Genomic DNA, 18,616 nt, shown 5'->3' on the forward strand with positions numbered 1-18,616 from the left:
TAGATGTTGAGATATGCTCTAATGAGATTGGCTGATTATCACTGTCATGACAGAAACATTATCTAGACAGATTACAAAATGCTTTAGAGAGCATTCTTTCAGAATAAGATTAAAAAGGGAATGGATATTACTTTGCTGTAAATGTGTGTGGCTATTAAAACATTCAGATGTTCTCTCTAGACCAGGTGAGCTGGTTTATGCCTGTAATCCCAGCGCTGGAGGATCGCCTGAGCCTGGGAGTTCAAGACCAGCCTGGGCAACAGTAAGACCCCATCTCTTAAACAAAAACAAACAAACAAAAAAAAAAAGGCAGGTGTGGTGATGCATGCCTATAGTCCCAGCTACTTGGAGGCTGAGGCAGGAGGATCACTTGAGCCCAGGAGGTTGAGGCTGCAGTGAGTCACAATCATGCCACTGTACTCCAGCCTGGGCAACAGAGTGAGACTCTATCTCAAAAAAAAAAAAATTCTCTTTCTCTCTATATATATCTATAGAAATACACCTATATATACACACATCTATCTATCTATATAAACACACATCTATCTGTATCTATACCTAATCTATCTCTTTTTGAGTAAGGGTGTTTACCATAGGAGGGTCTACATATGAAGCTGATAATTTATTTCTGCTAATAAAATCCTGCTAGTAAACTAATAGGAATGAGTTGGCACCATGTATGGGGGGAAATAAAGACTAAATGTGTATATATAAGATCTATATCCCCTATTCCATTCTTCTGCAACTTAAAACAAGTGTCAGTTATATACCAAGGTTTTGGTTAGAATATTTTTAACTTCCCTGCCAGCCATGTGGCTTAGTTGGAGTGTGGAGAGCTACGGCATGTGTGAAGGGCAGCCAAGCATTTATTTGCTCTCCTGATGCTCAGCACAAGGAGACAATCTGACTACAAAGATTTGCATCCCCGGAAGATTCTTGCTAGGCACTATGACATCCCCAAACTTCATTTTCTGTTTTTTTACAATTCTGAGGCCATGAGAGGCAATAGATCAATTAGAATGTAAACTCCTGAAGGCAAGGAGGCACTCAACAATCCTCTAACACACAAATGAGTAAATAAACGAACAAATAAATGGACATGTGAGTCCCCCTTTAGGACCAAGCATGGGAATCTATAACACTGCTACAGATGCTCCTAGGCTGATGTTTCGAGTCACTCAGGTCACCAGATGGCTGTGACTTCCCAAGGTTATAGGCCCATAGCTATCACCCCCAGGCTGCCTTGCCTGGAGGCAAAGGTACAGCCCTCAGGCAGACCGTCTTTGGGAAGGTTGCTGATGACTGCCTAGAACATCCCATTTTATGACCCAGCAACAGACATTTTAGAACTACTGAGAGGCAGTGAAGATGGCACGTTCATAAGATGATGTGCTTTCCTGCTCTGCGTGGTGTTTGAGTGCATTCTGTGTGTGAGTGAATCTGCAGGCGACTCAGACAGGGACTATAGACTGGCTACTTTTGCTTTCTGCTTCAAGGCAGGGACCATGACAACTCACACAACTAACATTGGGTTCTTTGCAGAACATGGCCTGGTACAGGGTTACTGCTCAATAAATGCTTTCTGATAATGATATCACATTTTAGTTAAAGAATAATCAGACACAGGCATGGCCTTACAAATACACATAGAGTTATTTCCATTGCCCCTGAGAAACCACTCGGGAGTATTTCAGGTTATGTGGAAAGCCCTTACTTGGATGATTTCAGGCCTCGAATGAATTTAAAAATCCCTGGGTGCAAGCTGTGTACCTGAGGTGGGAACCGTATCGGACGGGTCCTTGTCAGGACATCTGATTTCTGTTCCTTCTCTTACCTGAAATGAGACACACAGGGAAATAAGGAAAATGGATTTTGCTAAATTGGAAATGGGTAAGTGGGGCCTCTATTTTGGAAAACATCATTTAACATAAAGTAAAACTTTGATGTCTTTTAAGATTTCTCCCTCTCCTTCAACACTCATATCCAATTGTCCACATCTTTTCCAAGTGCTCCCAAATCTGTTCCCTCTGCTCCAGTGCCTCTGCCTCCACCTAAGTTCAGGCCTTTGTTATTTCTTGCCAGGATATTGCAATGATTCACCAGTATCATGGCCATCTGTCCCACAGACTTGCTCCTCACCCTCTGAATCTATCCAGAGCGGTTGTTCTCAATGTGATATGATGTGTCACTCCTCTGCCCAAGTTCTCAGTGAAGGCAGGGATTTTTATCTGTGTTGTTGATTATTGTGTCCCCAGAGCCTAGAACAGTGCCTGGCATAGTGGATGCTCAACAAATATTTGTTAGTTGAACAAATACACTACTACTCTGTATTAACTTCAGCAAAAAGTCCAATCTCCCTAGCATGGCCTAAGAGGCCACTAAACATTCTAAACCACCAGCCCTTGACCTAAGTCTCCATATTTCCCTGCATCCATGCCTTTGCCCAAGTAGTTACCCTCTCCCCTTTCACTTTCCTTCCTTCTATTTGCTCACCCTCCCATCGATCTGCCTCAGCCTTAGTCACCCTTCAAGACTGAGGTCATGGGCATCCTTTGGAAAGCCTTCTTCAACTTTCTCCTGTCTAGGTTAGTTTCTCTTCCTCTGTGTTCCCAGAATACCCCATGAAAACACGCATTACCGTACCTATTATAGTACCATTGTGCTATAATTGCCTGTTGACTTGTCCATTTCTGTACCAGACTGAGTTCCTTGGGACAAGTCCTATTTTTTATTTACATTTTAATCTCTCATACCTGGTATCCATCCATCCACCTATCCATCCATTTTTTCATTCAACAAATAGTTATTGGTGCCTACCCTGAGTTCCTGCCTCACTGAGCTTGCATTCTAGCGGTATATAGCAGATAGTTAATAAATGTGTCCTGAAGAATTGTATCACTGCTTTTATCCAATGATAATGATAGCAATACTTACATAGAACTCGTGTATGTTAGATTCTATTATAAGTGCTTTATACTTACTGACTTATGACAATTTATTAATAATTCCACAAGGTAGGGCTATTACTGTCATTATTTTCCAGGTTAAAAAACTAAAGCACAGAGAGGTTAAGTATCTTGCTCATTGACACAGAGCCCATAAGTGGAAGAGTCTGGATTTGAACCGAGAGCTGGTTACTTTACCTCATTGTGCCATGCTGCGTCTCAGGTTTACCCTCATTGCTATACTGGTTAGTGTGAGTCAAGTTGATAAATCGAGTCTCTCACACTGTGTCCCTCAGGGTGGAAGCCCAGGCCATCAACTCTGCCTCCACTATTTGGAGTAAATCTCACCCTTTTCCATAAAATAGGGAGGGAAAGATGTCACTAGGACCAAATTTGTCTCAGCCCACCTCAGTCCCCCCTTCTCTGGGAAAGAAGACATCAACCCTTGAGTGTTCCTTGCTTTCCCAGAGGAGTGCAGGGTGCCCTGCCTAGTCTCCACGGGAAGTCTCATGGGGAGACTACTGAGAAAAGCAGTGATCAAGGCATGAGTGCCTGTCAGGGGCCCCCTACCAATGTGGACCCACTCAAGGGCTTTGGAGTTCCACACTGTCTGGGTTCAGACCTCACCACGTATCTCTGCTCTTTCTTAATTTTCTCTTCAGATGAAGTTCTCAGATGATTTTAGAAGAATTTTTCAGAGATTTGGGAAGGGTCAGAAGAATCTGTCTTACATCACAACAGATTGGGAACAGGAGGTGCTGGGCAGTACACACTCTCTGTAAAACCCCTATGCTGGTTGCAGAGGCAGCTCTGAAGATAAACTGTGGGGGAGACCTGCTTCTAGGCACCCAGGGGACGGCCACATGCTGGATCCTTCTCCCTCCTCCAACCTGTCCTGACTGAACATCAGCGGTCTATGGCAGCCCTCCATATGCCTAGAGGCAGCGGGAGTTTCCTGACGTTAAGAACCACATGGAATGGCTGGGTACAGTGGCTCACATCTGTAATCTCAGCACTTTGGGAGGTTGAGGTGGGTGGATCATGAGGTCAGGAGTTCGAGACCAGCCTGGCCAACATGGTGAAACCCCATCTCTGCTAAAAATACAAAAAATTAGCCAGGTGTGGTGGCACGCGCCTATAATCCCAGCTACTCAGGAGGCTGAGGCAGGAGAATCGCTTGAACCCAGGAGGCTAAGGTTGCAGTGAGCTGAGATCACACCATTGCACTCCAGCCTGGGTGACACAGCGAGACTCTGTCCCCTCCTACCCGCAAAAAAAAAAAAAAAAAAAAAAAAAAAATTGTATTGAGGTTGCAAATCTGGCCAGTTGATCTGCTTCAAAAAAATCCAGGCCGGGTGCAGTGCTCGCATCTGTAATCTCAGCACTTTGGGAGGCTGAGGCAGGCAGATTGCTTGAGGTCAGGATTTCAAGATCAGCCTGGCTAACACAGCGAAACCCCGTCTCTACTAAAAAAATACAAAAATTAGCCAGGCGTGGTGGTGCGCACCTGTAGCCCCAGCTACTCAGGAGACTGAGGCAGGAGAACTGCTTGAACCCAGGAGGTGGAGGTTGCATTGAGCCGAGATGGCGCCACTGAACCCCAGCCTGGGCAACAGAGCAGGACTCCATCTCAAAAGAGAGAGAAAAAAAAGAACCACGTGGAAGATTCCAAAGATTCAGCAAGGAGCGCAGCCCCGGATTCATTTGCATGTTTGTCAATTACAAAAACCCTTTCCTTACCTCAAGCTTGTCTCGGGGTTTCTGCAGTCTGGTCAGGTAGTTGCTGTTCCTGTAGCTGAACAGATAGGGGCTCTCCTGCAGGGAAAGGTGACATATTGGAATTGCGACCCAGAAGTCTGCATCCCTTAATTATCAGGCTTGAGCATCCAGTGATGCTTTTGGCCAACTGGGAACATTGACATCATGTTTCCAATGAGGACCAAACCATTCTCTGGCTTTTCTCTCTGGTCCCTGAAGGACTCATGAATGCGCTGACATTTCCCATTTGTGACAGCCAGTCTCTCTTGCTCTTTACCCTGGGGGTTCATGCTACCAGGCTAAGTACATATATTTTGATGAGAAGGGAATCTAATTTTAAGCTTCTTGGCAGCCAAAGCAAAAAGGGAAACAAAGTGAATGGTATACTTCTTATTGCATAGTAACAAAAAACTTACCAATTCATCAAGAAAGCCAAATACCTGACTAGCATTAAATGATAGACTAAAAATACAAAAAAATTAGCCGGGCGTGGTGGCACGTGCCTGTAGTCCCAGCTACTTGGGAGGCTGAGGCAGGAGAATCGCTTGAACCCGGGAGACGGAGGTTGCAGTGAGCCGAGATTGTGCCACTGCACTCCAGCCTGGCAACAGGGCGAGACTCCATCTCAAAAAAAAAAAAAAATCTCATTCATTTATGTCCAGTTATTTGGTCATCCACTTATTTGGAAACATTAATTATAAGCCTACTACATACTAGACACATATTTAAGATGTAGTCAAAATGATCTGCCTTTCAGGCACCTAGATACTCACCATCCCTCCCTTCTTTGCCACTCTGAGGTAGAGGAAGGTCTGGAAACAGCATCTAAGGCAGAGGGCCAGGACCCAGAGGAGATACGTGGGGGCAGCATTTGGGGCCAGGTGAGCTGTGGCCTTGTTCCTATGCCTTCCACAGGCATGGAGGGGGCTGCTGTTTTGCTGAAACAGCTCTCGTGGCCCACAGCTGTAAACATCAGGCCTGCTATGTATGCAAAACTGTGTGCAGGCCCCAGAAGAACAGAGCCAGGACTCTTATCTCAGGTAAGACCCACGTCACAGCAAAGCCCACTTGGCCACCCACCCTGCACCCTCAATTCAATAAGAGTCCCTCCCCTGCCCAGTCCCTCCTACCTGAGAGGGACACTTCATTGGCCTCCTGTGTTTTGCACTCAGTGGCTCATCTTTCTCTCCTGCTGGCTCCATCTAGAAAGGAACGTGGGCTTTAGAACAGGGAAGTTTTGTGCAGGTAGCAGCCTGCCAAGCCACCAGTGAGAAAGACGTATTAGTCCAGCAGCAGCACCAGGGAACGCATTAGAAATGCACGTGTCCAGCCCCCAGCCCCAACCGACTGAGTCTGAGACTCCGGGGCTGGGGCAGCAGTCTGTCCCTGGGGCAGCTCTCCAGGTGATTCTGATGCACACCCGAGTTTGAGAACCACAGAATGAGAGGAAGCTTTTGTTTTATATATATATATATTGAAGGGACTTCCTAGTCTACCTCTCCTAGAAGGAGAAGCTGCACAACAGAGGTTGAGGTGGGGCCCAGCCAGCCAGGGCAGAGCTGGGACTCCAACACTGGTATCCTGAATCCATCCAAACATCTCGCGATGGGTCACGCAGCTTTCTGATCACGTGGGGGCCGGTTATCCAGCTTGGGTTCTTGTCCCCTCCTTGCTGCCCAGCTACTTTCTGGCTCACGGATTCAAGTTCCCTTAGAGAGGAGAGCCGGTATGGGAAGGAAGGGCAAATGCATCGCTTTTGCATAAAGCATGTCTTCTTTCCCAAGTCCTGCCCGCAGCCTGTGTCCACAACCCAAACGTAGGTAAATCTGTGCACAGTAGAGAATGGAAACCCTCCATTCCCTGAGAACTGCTTCCACAGCTCTGAGTGAAGCAAGTTATGGGGCCTGGGTCAAGTCTCATGTCTTTCACGGGGTCACAAATGCAGTGACGTGGAACACAGCACAGCCAGCGCTCACATACCGCTAGAGTATCTAGTGAGCCAGGAGCGGGTGGTGTGGTATCCGCTCTGAAATAGGCAGCTACTTAAATGACAACCACAAATGACATCTAATAACACAGATAAAATATTTATGGTATAACAGCAGGAGAAACCAGCAGATTATCAACTTAGTAAAAGCATTAGACATAGGAAAGTGAAGGCCATTGAAGAATTAGAGGAGGGAGGGATTTTTTTTTTAAAGTTTTTTTGTTATTTTAAAATGTTCATTATACATACATAAACACTTAAAAAGAAAAGGCTTGGAGGGATTGCAGATTTTCTTCTGCACGGGCTATTTCCTACTGTTTGAGAACCTGTTTTCCTGTCCTCTGGCTGCCCACAGCTGCTGGGCTCTGCTGGTACCTCTGGCCCTCACTTCCCCTTCCAATGACTCTGCCAAGGGACGTGAGAAGCTACTGGATGAGGCAGCCTGTCTGGCTCGGTTGAGGATTTCAGATTCCGCAGCGGTATCTTACCCCAGCATCTGTGCCCCAGTAAACAAGAAACAAGAAAATAATTTTACCGTTAGTGGAATTGGCTCTTCAGCCAGACTGAAGGAGAATCAGATAAGAAGGTATAATTAGCTGAACATTTGGAAAAGGAGTGGCAACTCTCTAACTCACGGCCTAGGGGAGGAAATAGACTCCATGCTCCTTTCTGTTTCATTCTGATGGTGGTCGCTCCTAGAAACAAGGTCCCACCTCGAACATTCAAGGCGGCTGTCAAAGGAAGTACTGAGCAGGCCTGGGTGAGGGCCAGGTGTTGATCTGTCTTGCCACCTTCTCTTCCCCATTTTTTTTTTCTTTCTTTTTTGAGACAGGGTCTCACTCTCATTGCTCAGACTGGAGTGCAGTGGTGTGATCACAGTTCATTGCAGCCTCGACTTCCCGGGTTCTGGTGATTCTCCCACCTCAGCTTCCTGAATAGCTGGGACTATAGGCGTGTGCCACCATGCCCTGCTAATTTCTCATATTGTAGTAGAGGCAGGGTTTTGTCACATTGCCCAGGCTGGTCTCAAACTCCTGGGCTTAAACATTCCTCCTGCCTCGGACTCCCAAAGTGCTGGGACTACAAGCATGAGCCACCACACCCACCTTTCCCCCATCTTCCAAGAATTTAATCCATAATGGAATCTGGAAAGAAACCTTGAAAGAGCCATATCTAAATGATTCTGATAAAGTGGATACAGCAGAGACTATTTTTTTTAAAGGGCCTCAAAGAAGGAAAATTCATAGGTTTTCCCAAGAAGCCCATTTCTGTTGAGAACTTTGTCCTAAATCTCTCTTTAGGAGTCTCCTCCATCCTCCTTGCTTCCATTCATTCCCTTTACACTGACTCTGACCCTTTCTTCTCCTGCATCCCCAGAGAGGATGGAAACGACACAGTTACTTCAAATAATTTCTTGTATGTGCCTCTTTCTCCTGCCACGCTGTGAGGCCCATAAACGCACGTGCGCTGCTATCTACTCCAGGGACAACCGGGGCCGGTCTGGGCTTCCACTCCACTCTGCACACCTCACCAGCATGGCTTCCCTGCCACCAAGGAATGAACTGCAGTGTCGGAGGGGTGAGGGCAATGACCTTGAAAATTCCCTCCGAGCAGCAGAATCCTCCCTGGGCTGTGAGCAATCCCCAAGTTCCTTATTCTGCCCATGGCTTGGGCCCCTGGTGTTGACTTGGCATAAGGTGGGGTCAGTGACTGCGGAAAGGGCCCTATCAGTTCCCTAAAGGTGGGTCCCTTCAAAACGACCGATGTACAAGAATTACCAGAAATTATTGAGGCAGCAGCAGAAAGGGCCTAGGGAACAAACCGTGTCCCAGACACAAAATCCTCCTCGGCTTGGCATCGGTACAAGCTTCAGCCTGGAGGCCTCACTCAGCCAGGACGTTCCAGGCACGTTTAGATGGGGCTGCTGCCACCTCCCACGCTGGTGTGTGGAACTTTTCCTTTGCTGGTCCTCAAAGCTCACCTATGCTAGGGCTTGGAGGATGAGGGAGGGAGGGAGGATGCTGACGTGCTGATGTGGCTTTGTAGGCTGCAGAGCTGAGAGCTCCTCTCCTTCCCCACAGTTGTGTCCAGGGGTGGTTGAGGACAGAGTGGTGGACCTGGACTCCCTGTGATCATGGGATTCTGCCGGTCCCTCTCTGCTCCCCACACAGAGGGCAGCCCTCACCTGGACTGTGTGTGTCTGCGAGGGTGGACACAGAACAGTCACACCTGCTTTCCACCTCGGTGTCCCAGTCCAGCCCAGCAAAGAATCATAGATGTGGTGGCAGAGACTCCTGCCCTCCCTGCACCTGGAGGTCGCAATTAGCGAAACCAAGGGTAGGAGGAGCCCAGTGCCCTCCTGTATCTTCACAAGCCCTCAGGTGCTGGCTAAGGGTGTTTAGACCTTTTTGGCAGGTAGAGAAAATGGACACCCCGAAAGACCATGTGACTTGCCTCAAGAAACCACCGAAAGTGGGACTGAAACCACAGCCCAGGTTTTCTGGCTTCCGTCCAGGGCCCTTTGCCCTAACCTGTGACACTCGTTGCTTCTCATGGCTGAATTTGGGTCTGCAGGAGCTTCTGATGTGTTCCAGCAGCTGTGCTGGACCTGGGAACTGTGGGATGGTCTGGCATTTTGCTTGTGAGGAAACTAGGGACTGGGGATGCTTGGGGGAACCCCCTCTGATCCTGTCTCTCCCTGCTCCCCATGTCCCTGCTGGCTAAGGCCGCAGGAACCTCTGGTTTGCACTGGGAAACTGGATTTGTCGTATGGGTGTGGAGAGAGGGAGGTCACTGCTTACCCAGGAAAGCCACATCCTCCTCCTCTTCTAAGCCCTTGTGACACTCTCTGTGTCACAGGCCTTTGGCCTTGAGGGTGAGACCTTCCATTCCTGTGTACGTGCTCATCCTGACCCTCAAGTAGTTTTAAGAGACCGTACGTGGGGTGTACCTTATTTGTATGCACGGGACCATCACCCAGCAGCTCTGTAAAGGTGGTTATGATTGCTATTGCCACCAACATCAAGGACAAATAGCATGATGAAGGGAGAAAGCGATAGGAATCCAGCCCCTCCCTGGACCTGCTCTCTCCAGCTTCTCTGTCTGGTGCTCAAGGGCTCCGTTCATGCTCGGAGCCTTATTATCTCCGTATCTCTTCTCTTATCAGACAGGCCTCTTCCTGCCCTTGCTGCTGCATCTGACGCATTCTTCTCTCCATGCCCTTTGCTCACAAAGGTCCCTTTGCCTGGGAACGCCCTCCCTGACCTCCTCCAACACATTTCACAAAGCCCATTCAAATTGCCTCTTCATGGGCTCTCCTGGCCTCATCCTTCACATTGCTTCCTGGTGCATGGCCCAGCACATCACTGCTGGCTAAGTCCCTGTTGACTCTTGTTCCTCTGGGCTGTCGGGCCCTTCCCAGCTACACCTGAAGCCTGGTGAGGACAGAAGCCACATTTGGTGGGTCTCTTGTGTCCTTCTTGGAACCATGGAGGGTACAAGGGCAGGGTACAAGGTGGTATGGCACCTCCAAGGGCAGGCCATGTCACAGGTGTCCTTTTGTTGGTTGGGAGAAAGATGGCAGGAGGGGAGAGGTTTGGCTGAGGTGGGATCATCAGCCCTGCTCTCCCTGCGAGAGGGCTTGGGAGAGCAGTCCCTGCTGGAGGGGCCAGATTCCTCTTCTCTGCCCATCATGGGAGATCAGCAGCAAAGTGGATTTCTGGGGACATATTCCCTGCAAGTGCCAGGCACACTGACAAACGTCCCTGTTCAGAGAACTCAAATGCCTTCTTCAAAGGACAGTATGTTTCCAGTGTCTGGGACTGTCGGAGGCTGTGCCCCTTCCCTCCCTGCACTCTGTTTCACACTGGCTCACGTGTGCGTCCCTGGTACTCAACACACTATGTCAGTTGTAGAGATGGATCCACAAAAAAAGAACAATGAATTTCTGTCACTAGAATTCTAAAAATAAGGCAGCTTGGGTGAGAAGAAAATAAATGGCAAAATCAGGTCTCCGTCTGATGCCCTGAAAAGGTTCAAAGCCTTGACGTCACATTCCATCCCCTGACTAATCCCAGATATCCCTGGAGGGGGCCTTTGGAATCTGGGGAAATCCTGTTACAGTTACAGTAAAAAGGCCAACCCATGGGGAGTGCTTACTACAGGCCAGGAGCGAGCTGCGCGCTAGACATGTTGGGCCAGGGACTGACCTGGATTTTGCAGAACGAGCATTGAGACCTGAGTTCACAGAGCTTTCGAGTGGTGGGCTTAGCATTCCAACCCAGGCCTTCATCACACTGAAGTCCATGCTCGTCCCAGGTACCACCCTGGGCCTTGACAACCGCACACTGACTAAGTGCGAGGGCAGGCTGAACAGCAGTGGTGAGGGGAGCACACTCCCCAGTGTTAGACTCAAGCAGGTCTTTCACACAGACCCTGAGAAACGGCCCCGCCTCTGGGAAAGCAGGGCTGAGGCTCCGGTGAGACCCCTGCTGCTCCCTGGCCTGGCTGCAGCCCAGTACCTGTGGCGAGGCAAACTCTCAGTCAGTCAGAGAGGGCGTCACCAGGAGAGAGAAGCATCCCTGGTGGCCCAGAACCATTGTCCTGGGATCCTGGGGCGCCCTGGGGCCCCTCCTCCGCACGGTGGGCTCAGTGGTGGTGGAGACCCTGCCCCTCCTCTGTGGGTCCCACCCCAGGCCCATCTACTCACCATCCTATTCCAGAGATGCCAGGCCAGTGTGGTAGAATCCTGGACTGGGGGGTCCTCCTGAAAGAGAACCAATTGACAGCGGGACCTTGTGTCTCCCCAGGAATGCAGCGGACCTGCTGCACACTTTGAAGCCCTCTCTGGTGTAGAGTTGGGGTGGCCTGATCTGTCCAGGCCCTTTCTCTCAGCCCCTCCTCTCATCAATAACAGGGGCACTTATGGGACCACTGACGGGGGTCAGGGCTCTGAGGTCAGGGCCTGCAGGAGCAGGTGGCACATCAGGCAGCTCCATGTCATCATGGGGTTCTGTGTCACTGAACTAAATAGTGGAAGGAGGGGGTGGCAGGGAAATGATTCAGGTGTGATCTGAGTAGAAGGATGAAGGAAGGGAATATGAGCTAGTATTTCTCCTCATCCTCTTAAACCATCACTTTAAACACTGTTTATGGCATGGAGATGGCACAAGGATTCCAACAGGCAGGAGCCAGAAGCCTGGAGGAAGGGACTGTCCCCAGACACAGGACTGAGGCCCCAGAGGCTGCAGAGACCTCGGTCAGCAAGTGTGGACCACGTGCCACATGGTCTGGGTGGCCCCTTGCCCAGTGATCTGGGGGAGGGGGTAAGGGCAACTCAGATTCCCCTCCCTTCCAGAGATGGATGGAGAGGAGCGTGCAGCAGGAGGGACAAGAGCTGGAATCCCTGGAGATTCTCTTCAGAATAAGCACGATGGCCAAGAGGTACGAGTGCTTCCCCAGCACCAGACGCCACTCTGCGTCCCCCTAAGTATTAACTCATGTGGCCCTGATGGCCACCCAGAGGGAGGACATGTTACTAAACAGCCCTGATTTTACAGAACAGAGTTCAACACCTTGTCTAAGGTCACACAGCCGGCCACCCCAGAGCCAGAAGGGGAAGCTAGGCCATTCACCCTGGGCTACCCTGGGCTGCCCTGCCTCTAACAGCCCGTCTCATGTGGGCTGTTCAACCCTGTGAGGAAATTGTACAGGAAAGTATAAGAGAATATGGGGGTATTTCCCCTAAGACTATGCATCCTGAGTTCAGGAGAGCTGAACTGGGCTGAGGCTTGTTGGGGTAAGGGTGGGAGAGGGGGCAGGAACAGATGTATGGCCCAGGCCTTCTCCCCACCGCACTCTTCACAGTTTTTTATTTTTTATTTTTTATTTTTTAGACTGAGTCTCGTTCTGTTGTCCAGGCTGGAGTACAGTGGCAGAATCTCAGCTCATTGCAGCCTCCGCTTCCTGAGTTCAAGCAATTCTCATGCCTCAGCCTCCCAAGTAGCTGAGATTACAGGCACTCACCATCATGCCTGGCTAATTTTTGTATTTTTAGTAGAGACGGGGTTTCACCACGTTGGCCAGGTTGCTCTCAAACTCCCGACCTCAGGTGATCCACCCACCTCGGCCTCCCAAAGTGCTGGGATTACAGGAGTGAGCCACCACGCCTGGCCCCAACTACCCTCTCGATACACCATGCAGCCCCCACTTACCGAGGGTACAGACGGGGTGGTTTCATAGAAGAAAGGCTGGAAAACCACCGTGAAGGACTCCTGCTCACTGTACCTGCTGGAGGCCAGGAGGCTGTTCCAGGCTTCCTGGAGAAGGGAGCAGAGAGGTGACCATCCAGGAACATGAGCAAAGCAGAGCCAGCCCCAGCCCTGACCAGATCATTCTCAGCAGCCCTGGGACAGAATCTGCCCCTCGCGTTGTTCTCAAGTGCTATTCTGAAGCTCCCTCTTGTCTCACCCTTCAGGGCTCTTTGATAGCTCAGCTGAGTTTTCATTTGTCTCTGAAGTGCCAGCATTAGGTAATACCAGAGACAGACCTAAAATATATTCTCTGGAAGCTTAGGAATGACAAGACAGCCCAGCGTATGGTGGGGCCCCCTGCTCTCTTCAAGAGCTAAGTTTGGTAGAGGCAGGGGCCTTAACCACTCAAAACATGTTGTCATTTCCAGAGCGAGAGAGGTGCCATGCAACTTCAAATAAAAATTCATCATGTTAACACATGCTAACAGAAACTGTGCTTTGTGCTGTTTGCTAAGAGGGATGATGGCCTTCATTAAGCCCTTCACCCTTATTTATTTATTTGACAGAGTCTCGCTCACTTGCCCAGGCTGCAGTGCAGTGGTGCGATCTCGGCTCACTGCAACTTCCACCTCCCAAGCTCAAGTAACTTCTCTTGCCTCAGCCTCCCAAGTAGCTGAGACTATAGGCGCATGCTACCATGCCTAGCTAATGTTTGTATTTTTAGTAGAGACGAGGTTTCACCATGTTGCCCAGGCTGGTCTTGAACTCCTGACCTCAAGTGATCTGCCCGCCTCAGCCTCCCACAGTGCTGGGATTACAGGTGTGAGCCACCACGCCTAACCCCTTCACCCTCTCTTGAGGTCTCTTCTGTGAACTGGAATGTGCATCTTCAGGAGCCCTGGTTTGCCTTTGGGCTGTAGGCTGGGGACAGACACACTGGGCAGAACCAGTTCACCCGCTCCAGATGTGGTACTACAAGTGGCACTGATGACCAAAAGCATTCCAGAATGAATCTTTGAAGTTCCTCACTACCTTTTGCCTAAAGTGCCCCCACTGTCCCCCTACTCGCACCCCTACCAGTACTGTAGCCCCCATTTTACACGCAGGAATCCCGAAATCACCACCACAACGTGAAGCAAGAGCAGCTGTCTTTGCTCCTGACTTAGTCCTGAATTCAGCTGGAGATGTCCTAACATGAGCAAACTCAACTAATTGTCCCGTTCTCCTTGGCAACCACCCCACCCCTGTGAGCCAGCAGCCCGGGCTCCCAGGGTGGGCTCACCTGATAAGACCACTGCATCACCACCTTGGCCAGCCTGGAGGTCTCCTCTGAGCAGTTGCAGGGCTCTGGCGCAGGGCTGCAGGTTGAAACACACCAGGAATGGGAGAGGGGAGGCAGTGTGGGGGAAGGGGGTGCATCCAGGCTGCCTGTTATGGAAGAAGGGGCCTAGGAGTTGCTTAAGGAGTAGGGACGAAGAAGCTTAAGTCTTAGAGGACACAAATGTTGGGAAGAACAGAGGGTGGGTGGTCCCTTCCTGGGGGTGGGTATGGGATGGAGGGAAGCTCTCCCTGGGGAGTGGGTATGGATTTGGGGGTGGGTATGGGATGGAGGGAAGCTCTCCCTGGGAGGTAGGTATGGGATGGAGGGAATCTCCCTGGGAGGTAGGTATGGGATGGAGGGAGGCTCTCCCTGGGGGGTGGCTATGGGATGGAGGGAATCTCCCTGGGGGATGGGGATGGGTTGGGGGTGGCTATGGGACGGAGGGAAGCTCTCCCTGGGGGGTAGGTATGCGATGGAGGGAATCCCCCTGGGGGGTGGGTATGGGTTAGGGAGTGGGTATGGGATGGAGGGAAGCTCTCCCTGGGAGGTAGGTATGGGATGGAGGGAATCTCCCTGGGGGGTAGGTATGGGATGGAGGGAGGCTCTCCCTGGGGGGTGGCTATGGGATGGAGGGAATCTCCCTGGGGGTAAGGTATGGGTTGGGGGGTGGGTATGGGATGGAGGGAAGCTCTCCCTGGGGGGTGGGTATGGGTTAGGGGGTGGGTATGGGATGGAGGGAATCTCCCTGGGGGGTGGGTATGGATTTGGGGGTGGGTATGGGATAGAGGGAAGCTCTCCCTGGGGGGTGGGTATGGGTTAGGGGGTAGGTATGGGATGGAGGGAATCTCCCTGGGGGGGTGGGTATGGATTTGGGGGTGGGTATGGGATAGAGAAAAGCTCTCTCTGGGGGGTGGGTATGGAATGGAGGGAAGCTCTCCCTGGGGGGTGGGTATGGATTTGGGGGTGGGTATGGGATAGAGGGAAGCTCTCCCTGGGAGGTGGCTATGGGATAGAGGGAAGCTTTTCCTGGGGGGTGGATATGGGATGGAGAAAAGCTCTTCCTAGTGGATAAGTATGGGATAGAGGGAAGCTTTTTCTCCCTCTTCATCTCTCAGTCTTCCTCCTCCCCCTTCATTGCTCTTCACACCAGACACCCACATCCCATTCTCCTTTCCCTCCCCTGTACCTTCTCTGTCTTGCGTCCTCTTCAGAGCCCTCCTTCCCCTCAGTACCCCCTTCTCTCCTTTCCAGCACCCTTTTCTCCACCACCCTTGCCCTGACTTTTTCTACACGAACTTCTTTTCTAGGTCCAGAGCCAAAATTTTTAGGATTTGGCTCCAAAAAGTTTAAAGTCTATGAACATTTTCAGAAATATATAGGAATCAAGTTCTGTTAAGTTAAACTACATTTAGGCTACGTTTTTCTATCCAATTTCCAGAAGTAACACTTCTTAGCTTATGAATGTTTTGCCAAGGCGAACTCTCAAATCACTCTGGCACGGAGGAGAGCCTCTGGCACGACATCAACCAGACCGAGTATTTTATTCTTTGACTCAGTCCCCAAAACAATGCTTGGCAGGGGGCCCGCCCCACCCCGACTCTGCCACTCGCTCGGGTGTCAGCTTGCACATGTTTCTCAGCCTCCCTTGGCCTCTGTTCTTTAGGGTCCCTCATAGATTAAGGCACATGAAGGGCCCCCACAGGACACACACGTGAGCCGTGTCACAGATGCACGTCTCATTCCCCTTCCCCTTTTACCTGAGCCAAGTGCCCTGATACCGACGAGAGACCTCTGCAACCTCAGAGAGGTCCACCAGGTTTACAAACGCTCTGGGGACCTAGGAGGACACAGAGAGAGGAACGTGAGTATTTGCCAAGTCGCCATGACTGCTGGGCTTTCTGGAACTCCTGCTTGGGCCCCGTCTGGGGTGTGGCTGAGTGTGATGGGCCTCCCCTTGATTAACTTGGCATGATCCTTTGGGAGATGTTTGGTCGGGGTCAGTCCGCGCTGCCAGCCCTGCATCTGTGCCATCCAGAAACAGGACTCTCTGTCCCTCACGGTGGGTGGGGAGTCTCCCACCAGTGTCCACGGGGCAGCGAGACCACTGGGGCTATGGGCCTGCAGCCCCCTCCAGCGGAAAGCTGCCCTCCAGAGGAGCAAAGCAGAAGGCAGAGCCACAGCAACCCCCCGCCGATTCTCAGACCCTGCAGCAGCGTCACAGTCACTGAGCAGAAAGGTCTTGAAGGTCCTCAGGCCCCTCCATCTCGTCCTTGCCCCAGACTCAGCTAGAGAGTGGCCTTAGGGCAGAGCAGGGCCACCGAGGACTCAAGGAAGAGTCGAGTTTCTCTCAGAAGTTTCCTTTGCAGGAGTGGAGTGCGCTCTCCTGGCCCATGTTCTCATTTGAAAGGATGAGAAGATGGGGTCCTCTAAAGTTTCCCCTTTCCCAAGGGTCCCAGTCCCCCTCACAGGAGTCCATTTCCCCACCCTGGTGGAGGCCATATGAGCGTAAACAGGCCCCACCGCCCTCAGGGGAGCCCTGGGGCCACGGCCTCACCTCCTGCTGCAGGTAGTCCAGCACCCCCATCAGCTCGTCCATGCTGCCCGCCACACGCCCGTTCTGTGAGAGGAGAACTGTGCTGAGTGAGGGTGCCTGCAGGAGGACCACGAGGTGAGGCCACCCAGACTCACGACAGGCCCATCCCTGCCAGGCAAGACCACGGGCAAAGGTCCCATCTAGACCTGGCATTCCACAAATGAAGATAAGAGTTCCCAGAGCTTCCTAGTTTTGTCTTCCTTTTGTCATCCGTTTTCTCCCCAACCCATCATCCACCATGGAAAACCGAACTCCCCCTAGCTGACAAGTTCCACCAGGAAAGGGTAGACTCAAAGTCAGAGCAAGATCAGAAATACCTGGTGTGATTCTGAAGCTCACACTGAGGGATGGGAGACTTACTCCCAAAGACTTGAGGAATCGCTTTTTCCTGAAGAAAATCAGGTCCAACAGGGAAATACAATTAACCCTGTATTTAAGGCCCCAGAGGGGCCTCGGAACCTTTACGTGGTCCTATTTTATCAGCCTTTCTCTTGCCGTGCTTGCTCTAAGATAAGGGTTCCTAGAGAAAGAGTTAAAGACATCTCCCACCCACCCAACACAAATACCACTCCCCTTCCTGCAGGTAATGAAAATCAGCAAATGAAGCACCTCAAAAATGGACCTGCTTTACCATTTTTTTTTTTTTTTTGAGATGGAGTCTCGCTCTTTTGCCCAGGTTGGAGTGCAGTGGTGTGATCTCGGCTCAGTGCAACCTCCACCTCCTGAGTAGCTGGGATTACAGGTGCCCACCACCATGCCCAGCTAATTTTTGTATTTTTAGTAGAGACAGGGTTTCACCACGTTGGCCAGGCTGGTCTCAAACTTCTGATCTCAAACGATTCATCTACCTCAGCCTCCCAAAGTGCTGGGATTACAGGCTGGGTACAGTGGCTCACACCTGCTTTACCTTTTCAATGTGAAAAATAATAAAAATCACAAGACAAACTCCTAGCTGCCTGCGGACTGGCTGTCCCTTAAGGCAACTTGGCTCAGACAGGAAGACACGGAAGGCCAAGGAGCTGTTCTGTTTCCCGGAGGGGACACAGGCAGTGACTCTGGAGACAGCTGTCAATCACCCGGGCTGGCACCGCACAGGAGGAAGTGCAGTGTCCCTGTCTCTCTGCCCCTTCACCGGCTGTCTCTGTTTCGGTGTGAGGCTGGCTTCCGGGAGGCCAGTTCAGCAGGTCTGTTACCATAACGCCTTCTGTCTAGTTTTCTCCTAAGTGAGCCACTCCCTGACCGTGACATCAAACATCACCCTCGCTTTCCTGAAAACCCCGGGGGGAACTGTGTCTAGAGGCACCCTCGCTGCCCATCTGTACCATATCCACTGTCCCTGGAGAGGCGGGGGACCCTGCGTGGCCCTCCCTAGAGTGTGACTCTTGCTGTAGAAACCCCTGGTCAAGGTGTTTGCTCGCAGCTGCAGAGGGAACCGGGGCCCACCCAGTCATTCCAGGCACTGCATGGTTGTCGCTCAGGACACCAGCTGTCCCCGTTTTTCAGTAGAACACATTATGCTCCTATAAGATGTCCCTTCTCTATAAGGTCACACATAATAAATTCCTGGAACCCAAAGTCAGGAAAAAGCTGATTTCTTCAAATGAACTGGTACATTTCCATTTGTATCATTTGCCCCCTGGTTTGGAAGAACATCTATTATCAAACATGTGCCTGAGACCCAACTTAACTCTTTCTAATAAATTATTTTCTCGGGGTTTATACCAAGGAATGGGATTACTCAGTCAAAAACTAGAAACACGT

At 50.7% G+C, this 18,616-nt stretch overlaps 1 protein-coding gene across 2 annotated transcripts in view; it reads right to left on the reverse strand.

The window, feature by feature from the left end:
• Positions 1-18,616, reverse strand: part of PLB1 (phospholipase B1) — a 150,034-nt gene that overhangs the window by 89,552 nt on the left and 41,866 nt on the right. The window contains exons 10-17 of one of the 2 annotated variants that reach the window (XM_077959806.1): positions 16,817-16,879; positions 16,020-16,099; positions 14,224-14,299; positions 12,903-13,007; positions 11,399-11,455; positions 5,834-5,905; positions 4,686-4,760; positions 1,771-1,834 (exon numbers count right to left, since the gene is read on the reverse strand). In XM_077959806.1, the coding sequence (XP_077815932.1) occupies positions 1,771-1,834; positions 4,686-4,760; positions 5,834-5,905; positions 11,399-11,455; positions 12,903-13,007; positions 14,224-14,299; positions 16,020-16,099; positions 16,817-16,879 (592 nt within the window). Of the gene's footprint in view, positions 1-1,770; positions 1,835-4,685; positions 4,761-5,833; positions 5,906-11,398; positions 11,456-12,902; positions 13,008-14,223; positions 14,300-16,019; positions 16,100-16,816; positions 16,913-18,616 lie in introns of both variants that reach the window. The other variant, XM_077959805.1, reaches the window with a different exon arrangement.

Source organism: Macaca mulatta, chromosome 13 (assembly GCF_049350105.2).
Source record: "Macaca mulatta isolate MMU2019108-1 chromosome 13, T2T-MMU8v2.0, whole genome shotgun sequence".
NCBI classification, from domain to species: Eukaryota; Metazoa; Chordata; class Mammalia; order Primates; family Cercopithecidae; genus Macaca; species Macaca mulatta.